Source organism: Rhincodon typus, chromosome 3 (assembly GCF_021869965.1).
Source record: "Rhincodon typus isolate 14 chromosome 3, sRhiTyp1.1, whole genome shotgun sequence".
NCBI classification, from domain to species: domain Eukaryota; kingdom Metazoa; phylum Chordata; class Chondrichthyes; order Orectolobiformes; family Rhincodontidae; genus Rhincodon; species Rhincodon typus.
In genome coordinates, this window is record NC_063334.1 from 49,204,388 (window position 1) to 49,214,754 (window position 10,367).

General features: G+C 40.0%; 2 protein-coding genes across 3 annotated transcripts in view; both read left to right on the plus strand.

Annotated features, from left to right (window-relative positions):
* Positions 1–10,367, plus strand: part of LOC109913699 (guanine nucleotide-binding protein G(I)/G(S)/G(O) subunit gamma-7) — a 345,302-nt gene that overhangs the window by 132,832 nt on the left and 202,103 nt on the right. The window lies entirely within an intron of this gene.
* On the plus strand, positions 2,585–5,758 carry LOC109925606 (tyrosine-protein kinase SYK-like). The gene is made up of 3 exons (XM_048620543.1): positions 2,585–2,671; positions 4,746–4,923; positions 5,551–5,758. The coding sequence occupies exons 1-3, from the start codon at positions 2,590–2,592 to the stop codon at positions 5,756–5,758; spliced, it is 468 nt and encodes a 155-aa protein (XP_048476500.1). The 5' UTR covers positions 2,585–2,589.

Here is a 10,367-nt window from a genome sequence, read left to right on the forward strand (position 1 = left end):
ATAATTTCGATGATCTTTGTCGAGTGGGTGAGGGAGAGCATTCTGGGACCATGGTGTTTTGGATTATGCATTTGGTAACTGCGAGACAACTGTGTTTTTGGAAGGCATACAAGTTGTCACTATTGTGCTGTAGACAGTTTCAACCAATCTGGAAATAATTGGATTGTGAGGTGATTAATACAAAGATAGCCACAGTATGAATGGTGATTGCAGAGATGTAAAAATTTAAATGATTCCACATTGTAGATGTGGAAAACTGATCCTATGCCTAACAATGTCTCCATGCGGTAGCGTGTAGATAGGAGAAAACAAAGAATGCAACCTTTAGTCACAATAATAGTGACTGCCTGAACATCATAACATAAAACTGTTTAAGGAGATGCCAGGATGTATTTTTTCCAGTTCCTGTTGAAAGTTGTTCTTACAGGGAGTACCAGGAATCACATTGCACAACTAGTGACTTTTGATCATTAAAATTCCAGAAAATGCACAGTGGGAGCATGAATTGATCAAGTAGTTATTTGTGTTGGAACATGTAGGATTAAGTAACAAGAGCACAGTCCTATGTAAGACAGAACATTGGAACCATTAATAGTGCTTGAATTGTCAAGAAGGTGGAGGTGAAACAGTAAGTTATACTTGCCATCAGAAAGAACTTTATCAGACTGGTGTATGTACTGTAACTTATAAATCCAGATTGGAGATACTTACATAGCTAATAACACCGTTAAGACATTAAGATATAGGAGCAGAATTAGGCCATTCGGGCCATCGAGTCTGCTCCACCATTCGATCATGGCTGAAATGTTTCTCTACTCCATTCTCCTGCCTTCTTTCCATTACTCTTGAGCCTCTTACCAATCAAGAACGTATCTATCGCTGTTTTAAGTACACTCAAAGACTTGGCCTCCATAGCCCTCTGCAGCAATCAATTCCACAGATTAACCATCGTTTAGCAGAAGAAATTCCTTCTCATCTCCGTTCTAAAGAATCATCCTTTCAACCTGAGGCTGTGCCCTAAGATCCTAGTTTCTCCTACAAGTGGAAGCATCTTGTCAATGTCCACTCTATCCAGACCTCAGTATTCTGAAAGTTCCAATCAGATCCCCCACCCCCTTACTACAAAATTCCATCAAGTACAGAGTCCTCAGTCACTTCCACATGACAAGTCTTGCATACCCAGGATCATTGTTGTAAACCTCCTTTGGATGCCCTGCAATACCAGCACATCCTTTCTTAGGTACGGGGCCCAAAATTGCTCACAACATTTCAAATTCAGTCTGACCAGAGCCTTATACAGCCTCAAGAGTACATTTCAGCTCTTGTATCCAAGCCCTCAACATGAATGCTAACAATGCATTTGCCTTTCTGTTAATGTTAAGAGAATCTGAACTAGGACTCCCAGGCACACTTGTGCTTCAGATTTCTGAAACCTTTTCCCACTTAGAAAACAGTCTTCGCCTCAATTCTTCTGACCATAGTGCATGAGTTCATGTTTACCGACACTGTATTCCATCTGCCACTTCTTTGTCTACTGGCCCAGCCTATCCAAGTCCCTCTGTAACCCAGTGTTTCCTCAATAGAGACACAATAATGGCATTTTTGAACATTTCAAGAGAAAACATAGGTTAGAAATCAGCTGCTTTTTGAAAATAAACAAATGGAGTTGAAAATTCACTCTTTGTTTCAAGTCAGGCAATTCTTATAATGAATTTAAAAGAGATGGGAATAATGTTTGAAGAAGGAGAAACGTTGACAATGTCATGTAGAATGAGAACAACTGAAAAAAATTGGTGATCAGGAATTCCATAGGAATAAAGTTGAAGGAACATGTGATGAGAAAGTTGCTGAATTTTGTTTTGTTGGGAAATACATTTCATGAGATCCCTGGGGAAAAGTGTAGCATTGCCAAGGATGAGTTTGAGCTAGGGACATCCGTTTCTAACTGTAGCATAGCAGTACTTTACCAGCCCTCCCTAATTCACCAAGATAGACTTTAGTTGCAACCCTAGTCTCAGTCGAAATTTCTCCACTTAGGTTATTTTGTACATGATTGTTCGATTTTAAGTTTCAGATCAGTAGAATGAACTTGAAATAAATTATATTACACGCAATTTCTTTGCCCAAGAATCTATTTCTTTTAAATTATGTTATAGATGATCTTTCACTGGTTCTTCTACCACTTATTAATCTACTTCCGCTTCCATTCAGCTCCCTACACTGAACTGGCAAATGAGGCACTGACAAGAATTGTGGCACATGCTTTATTTACATGCTTAGAGTGGAATGGTCTTGAGATTTCTTTCCCTCTGTTAACTGTGTACAAACAACAAGCCTCACACTAACAAATAATTAAATTAAAATATTGCTTGACATTAACAACTTGATTCTTGTTGTAAAGAGAGATATGTTGCCAAAGCTTTTCCTGGACTATAAAGTTTTGTGATCATTTGAAATTTGGTATTCTCCTGTTCTCCCTGATGAGTGCAAGATGAAAAGCTTTGGCAACATGTCTGTCTTTTGAGTGATATTTAAATTAAAATATATCCTCTTTTTTATTGTTGATTTTGTGTTTGTTAGAAATCAAGCATGGCTGATCGCTCTTTTAGTGCAGCAAATCTTAATCCATACATGACTAGGCCTAATCGACAGAGTAACGGAGCAGAAGCAGGTAAGCCACGAAATTGTTTTCAATTATTGATAGTTACTACTTTTTATTCTTATAGAAAAAATATAAATAACCAAAGTCTTTACTGCTGAACAAACGTGCATATTACTATTACAAAAATGTAAAAATACTTATTTCTAGCTTGCCTGGCTTGTCATTGGCTACCATTGTAGGTTTTCAGAAGCAGTCTGGAGCACTGTATGTAACTTATCAATGCAGGTGGGAAAATAATGCTTTTGTCTAACAATGTTGTAAATCTTGCTATCTTTTTGATCTAGCATATGTAACTCCAGTCAGTTTGCTTAAGAATGTCCAAATCAGAGTGCTGAGAAATCCGAATGATGTTATTTTCCTGATACAGAAAAGAAATTTTATTCCTGTAGTGACCAAGGCTTACTTAACTTGTACAGTCAGGCAAGAGTTGGGAGCAGCCAAGTCTTAGGTTCCCTCAGTTGTACACAGTGATATTGACATTTAACAAGTTAAAGAAGAACAATATATCAGCAAAGGTAATTAACAGTCTTGCTTTTCCAGCATTAATGATCCTACCTGTAAACTTTTGTAAGGTTATCTGGTTTCACTTTTGAAACATTCACATATGAGTAGTGGTTCATGCCTACATGCTTGATTTGATAATGACAGGCATCACTTGTGCCACAAGTCCCAGGTGTTGAACATCTCAAACAATAAAAAAATCTGATGATCATCCCTTGATATCCAATGGCATTACCATCACTGAATCCCCACCGTCAACGTCCACAGAATTATCAATAATTAGAAACATATCTGGAGAAGCCATATAAAATGATGACTAGTAAAGCAGAACAGAGACTGGGAATTCTTCAGTGAAATTCTGATTCACCTGACTCTGTATTACCTACTCACCATCTACAAGGCATAAGTCAGGAGTGTGATGGAATACTGTCCATTTGCCAGAGTAAGTGCGGCTTCAAAAACATGTAAGTTCAACATCATGCAGAGAAAAGCAGCCTGCTTGATTGGCATGCCATCCATCACTCTAACCATTCACTCCCTACACCACCAGCACAGAGTGGCAGCAGTGTGTACCATCCAGGATGCACTGCAGTAATTCATCAAACCTCCTTGATAATGTCCCACACTCCATGTCATTGTTCTATGTTTGCTAGAGGAATAGTTTAAAATTATATAACGGAGAATATTATCCTCAAAATTTGGTGATGGTTTAAATCAGCAACGCACATCTTAATATTGAACTCATGTGCTGGCGTAAAATTTCCATGTAGTTTTCCTGATTGGGACGTTATGTTACAGTTGTATAAGTTGTTGGTGAGGCCACACTTGGAGTATTATGTACAGTTTTGGTCACCCTGTTATAGGAAAGACAAAGTTAAACTGGAAAGTATGCAAAGAAATTTACGACAATGTTGCCAGAACTGGTAGACCTGAGTTATAGGGTGAGGTTGGCCAGGGCAGGACTTTGTTTTTTGGAACGTAGGAGAATGAGGGTCGACCTTATTGAGGTGTATAAAATCATGAGGGTCATAGATAGGATAAATGCATATAATCTTTTTCCCAGGGATGAGAAATGGTGAGAAGGGAGAGATTTAAGACGGGCCTGAGGGGCAACTTCTTCATGCAGAGAGTGGTGCATATATGGAATAGGCTGCCAGAGAAAGTGGTTGAGGCAAGTACAATAACAACATTTAAGAAACATTTGAATAGGTACATGGATGCGGGCAATTGGATCTAGTTTAGAGGGCATCATGGTCAGCTTGTCCCAGTTTGGGCCAAAGGGCCTCTTTTGATGCTGTATTATTCTATGATTGCCCATCATAACTTCAGCTAAAAACCAACATTTTTCTGGAGTCACGGCAAATGATTTAGAGAATCCACAGAGAAATTAACTATCACAATCAATCATCCAATGAGCTCTTTTCTAACCTTTGAAATTTCACTGTTTGATACACAAGGTTTGATCAGAGACTGTTATGTAAGCAGTATGGCCTGGTGCTGCCAAGTCACTCTACTCTAAAATACTTTCTGTGCCAAACTAATAATAAAGGTCAGCACTGAACACATCTCTGCCATTTGACAGATACTCGAAGAGATGCCATGCCTATGGATACCAATGTCTATGAAAGCCCATACGCTGACCCCGATGAGCTGCAGGAAAAAACACTGTATTTGAAAAATGATTGCCTTATACTGGAAGAGAAGGAACTTGGGTCTGGTAACTTTGGTACGGTCAAGAAAGGAGTTTATAAAATGAGGAAGTAAGTATTTTTGAATGAGATAACACACACTGATGCAAAATTCAGAGAATGTAAGATGAACAGTATCTCCAGCTTCCTAATATTTATGTTTTAGCTAGCTAAAAGGTTTACAGTTGATCAACCTATTCTAGATGTCTCCTCTTCAAAATAAAATAACAAAAAAAAAATGAGCACTAAATTGTGTTTAATACAACAATTTAGTTTAATAAGTAATAAGCTACTTAAAGTGATTTTTTACTGTTCATGAAGAAAAATGCAGCACTGCATTATTTGAATAATATGCCATTTTTACAGATATTGGTTTGTGCAGCTGAAATTGATCAAAAACAAAAGTTGCTGGAAAAGCTCAGCAGGCCTAGCAGCATCTGTGAAAGAAAAAACAGAGTTAACGTTTTGGGTCCAGTGACCCTTCCTCAGAACTGAAATAGATCAAAATTGGCAATCTACCTTTGCCAAGGACTGCTCAAGTGCACTTAAATCTGGAAATTGACAAGTTGAAGTTGGGTTTCCATTACAGTCAATTTCAAACCTTTCAGCTCTTTCCCCCAATGCCCCCAACCTAATCCCAAGCCCACATACTGCCATAAATTAAAATTCATCCCATTGTGTCTTGATTTATTTTAACAGGAAAAATATAAGTGTAGCAGTAAAAGTGTTGAAGAGTGATGATCCTGCAGTAAAAGATGAACTGATGAAGGAAGCAAACTTCATGCATCAACTTGATAACCCTTACATCGTCCGCATGATTGGCATATGTGAAAGGGAGTGTTTGATGCTGGTGATGGAACTTGCAGAACAAGGCCAACTTAACAAATTTCTACAGGCTCACAAGTGAGTCCAGTTTTCTTTTGTATATTGTGATACTTCAATTTTCAGCAAGTCATTCAAATGGACACACACACTTTTGACACCACGAGGGTTTTAAATCACATATTCAAGTGCAACATTTTGCAAAAATAACTGTGGTTAATTTCATATAGTTAATTTGTATTTCTATGTATATGAATCTGAACAGAATTGGTTCTAAATTTCAAACCTAACATTTGACGCTCAGAAATTTCTTCCAATTAAATACTAGGAAAACCAAAGCCACTGTTTTTAGTTGCTGCCGTAAGCATTATTCTACAGCCTTCAAAAACGTCTCTCTCCCTGACAACTGTCTGAGGCTGAACCAGAAGGTTTGCAACATTTTTGTTAATTGTCACCTTGAGATGATGAATTTCCAATCACTCACTGGCGCCATCACTTGACTGCCTATTTCCACAACCATAAAATTGTCCATCCCCATCTCTGCTTGATCGCTGAAACCCTTATCTATGCCTTTGTTGCTTACAGCTTTGACAATCCAACAAGTCCTGGTCAGCCTTGGACTTTTCTACCCTTCATAAGCTTGGGGTCATTCAAACGTCTGCTGCCAATCTCTTTACTATCATAAAGTTTCACTCCCAGCAAGTTCTGATCAGTCTTTATCCCTGTGCTTGATGACCTACCTTGCTGCCCATATGTGGATTGGTTAGCTCAGTTAGCTGGATGGCTAGATTGAGATGCCGTATGATGTCAGCAACATCGGTTCAATTGCCATACTGACTAACAATGGTCACCAGCTTTTCAACCTTGTCCTTTAACTGAGATTAGTGACTCTTGGGTTAGACTCCCCGCACTCATTTTCCCTTCTATAATGACAGAGCAGCCTCATAGACAATGGTGGCTTTCACTTTCGCATTAGCTTCCAGTTAAACAGTATCTCAGTTTTAAAATTCTCATCCTTATTTTCTATTTCAGGGACTGACCCCTATCTCTGTGATCTCCTCTAATTTCACAAACTCCAAGATATCTGTGGTCATTCAATCATGGTATCTTGAGTATTCTAAATTTCAATTACAGCACTATTGATGTGGGCTTATTTTCATCTGTTTGGGCAATAAGCTCTGGAATAAAAGCAGCAATTGCTGGATAAACTCAATAGGTATGGCAGCAGCTGTGGAGAGACAACAGAGTAAACATTTTGAGTCTAGTAAACCTTCTTCAGAATTGATAGTAGCTAGGAAAAGGAGGTATTTATGCTGATGACCAGGGGTGGGGGAGCAAGCAAATGTGCAGATAGTTGGAGAAGGAGCTCCAAAGGAGAAAAAGACAGTTATGCAAACAAAGAAATGGCTGGTAGTAAGCCAGGGAAGGAATAAAGCTGATAGTGGGAACCACAAGCATGTGAAAATCGGCTGGCTGTGCCCATGTCATGACAGAGCCTGAGTTGTGGGACTGAGTGAAGGATTCGGAATGAGATGTTCAGGCTCTAAAGTTATTGAATTCGATATTGAGTCCAAGAGGCTGCAGAGTCCCCAAGTGGAAGATGAGATACTGTTCTTTGGCTTGCACTGAGCCACACTTAAGCACTGCAACAGACCCGAGACAGAAATATTGGCCAGGGAACACGGTAGTGTTTTGAATTAGGAGGCAACAGGAAGCTCAGGGTCATTTTTATGAAAAGAATGTAGGTGTTCTGCAAAGTGCTCATCCAGTCTGTGTTTTGTCTCCAAAATATAGAGGAGGCCATATTGTAAGCAGCAAAGCTCTGGAATTCACTTTTGCTATCTTGCTACTTCTTGGGCCCCCTTTAAGACATTGTAAATATAGAAATAGACAAACTAAGAGCAGAAGTAGATAATTTGTGGTCTCCCATTGATCATGGCTAATCTTGTAGACACATAGAATCATAGAGTTGTACAGCACAGGAATAGACCCTTAAGTCCAACTTGTCCATAATTACCAGATATCCTAAATTAATATAGTCCTATTTGCCAGCATTTGGCCGATAACCCGCTAAACCCTTCCCATTCATGTACCCATCCAAATGCCTTTTAAATGTTATAATTGTACCAGCCTCCACCACTTCGTATGGCACCTCATTCCATACACATCCTCTGTGTGAAAAAGTTGCCCTCAGGTCCCATTTAAATCTTTCCCCTCTCACCTTAAACCTATGCCTTCTAGTTTTGGACTCCCCTGCCCTGGGAAAAAGACCATGGCTATCACCCTCTCCATGCCCCTTGTGATTTTCTAAACCTCTATAAGGTCACCCCTCAGCCTATTCAGCCTCTCCCTAAAACTCAAATCCTCCAACCTCACATTATTGTAAATATTTTCTGTACCTTTTCAAGGTTAACAACATCCTTCCAATAGCAGGGAGACCAAAATCGAATGCAGTATTCCAAAAGAAGCCTGACCAAGTATCTTCTATCTTAATAATACATTCTGTCTTCCTCCCATGCCTTGATGCCTTTAAAATCTAAAAATGTACCTAACTTTTTCTCGAATATATTCAGTGATTTGACCTCCAGAACCTTCTTTGATAGAGAATTCCACAGATTCATTATCCTAACAATGAATCAATGTTTCTTTATCTCAGTCCTAAATTGTGTACCCTCTATCTTGAGATTGCGTCTCCTGGTTTTAGACTTCCCAACTAGGGAAACACCCTTCCTGCATCTAGTCTGTTTAGCTATGTTAGAATTAGATATTTTAGATATGTTTCAATTTTATCCGCTCTCAACCTTCTAAACTGTAGTGAACATAGGAGTATTCAAACCTTATTGAATATTCCTGCGATCTCCAGTATGTCCTCTATCTGTTACATGTTTGCTCACTCACAAGGCTTGCCTAAATCACCTTAAAGACTCCTTGCATCCTCTCACAGCTCACAATTCTGCCCAGCTCTGTGTCATCAGAAAACTTGGAAATGTTACATTTGATTCCCTTTTCCACGTCATTAATATATGTAGGTAAACAGCTGGGGCCCAAGCACTGCTTCTTGTGGCATCCTGGAGTGGCTGCCAATTGAAAAAAGAGCCATTTATTCTCACTTTCTGTTTCCAGTTTGTCAACTAATCCTCTATTCATGCCAATATATTACCTCCTATCACAAGGGAATTGCCCAGCTAATTGAAAATTCTGCAGGGCAATTCCGCTGTGCTTGAAACCCTCCAAAAGCACCTATTTAAATTGGAGAATCTGGAGGATTACGCAGCCTAACTCCTGGATAACTACCAAACGAACCACTCAACCACAAAACCACAACTGCACCTCTCCTGACCCCTTAACAGCCTCCACATTTTAACTCAGTACCTCTCTTCTCCCACCTGATCTGACACCCACTCTCCCATCATTGGACCCAACACCCCCGTTTGTCCCCAGGATATGGCACTCCCCTACTGTGAGACCCAAAGCCCATTGTCCCTGAGACCTGTTAACCCCACCTCATCATTGGACCCAACACCCACTCCCCCCTACCACTGCTGAATCCACCCCTCCCACCTCACCCTAATGGCTGAACACCCTCCTCCCCTCAGGTCCAAAAAATGCATCCCTACTTCCATGAGATTTGAACTCCACCCCCCTTGCTAGACCCTTGTCCATCCTTGGCCTCCACCAATATCAGAGTGAAGCCAAACGTAAACTGGAGGAACAAAACCTCATATTTCACCTTGGGAGTTTACCACCCAATGGCCTGATATCCTGCCCACCCTAACTACTCAAAGCATTCCTGGTCCCCTTCCCAACATGCACCTTGACATTCTACTCATCCAACACCCTACTTACCTAGCACCATACCCACTGGGCACCCTACCCCCTACCTAACTGGAACTCTCCCCACCTGGCAATCTACTTAACTGGCACCCTACCTACTTGGCACTCTAACCTCACATTACCTTACCCTTTTACAGGAGCTGTCTGAAGGCGTCCTGATGAGAATCTCCTGTCAGAAATGTAGAGCTCTTTTCTTATTGCAATAAAGTAGGAATGGAGTGGCAATTTGACTGTGAATCCAGCTGCTTTATTTCAGGTCCTGATTACCAGTGCTATTAATAGCTTTAAAAATAGCTTTGCAAGAATATATTATCAGCTCAGATGCTGTACATTTCAATACAAGTTCATATTTTGACTCAACTTTTTGTTCAAAGCTAATGACAATTTTCATTGGTAGGCCAGAATCTGCTCCTGTTTGGAACCCAAATTATCATATGTTCCATGACTGGGGGTATTGGGCCACAGGATTAACAGCTGCCCTTTTATGATGATATTTTATCATATTTTGTTCAATATCAAGTCTTAGATGTGCCACAATTATCTAAACAGTAGGGACACAAAAGGAATTTCCTTGGCTCCACTACAAGGTTGTTCCTTCCCAATCGATTCCACTGCCCATCTCAGCCATGTTTCAGGCTGGAAAAGATAGCTTTTTATCTTGACCTCTCATTCAACTCAAAGGTGAATAGCTCATACACTGAGATAGTAGGAACTGCAGATGCTGGAGAATCTGAGATAACAAGGTGTAGAGCTGGATGAACACAATAGGCCAAGCAGCATCAGAGGAGCAGGAAGGCTGACGTTTCGGGCCCAGACCCAAGCGACTGAATACTCATCTGGCACAGGTTCACCTAATGTTA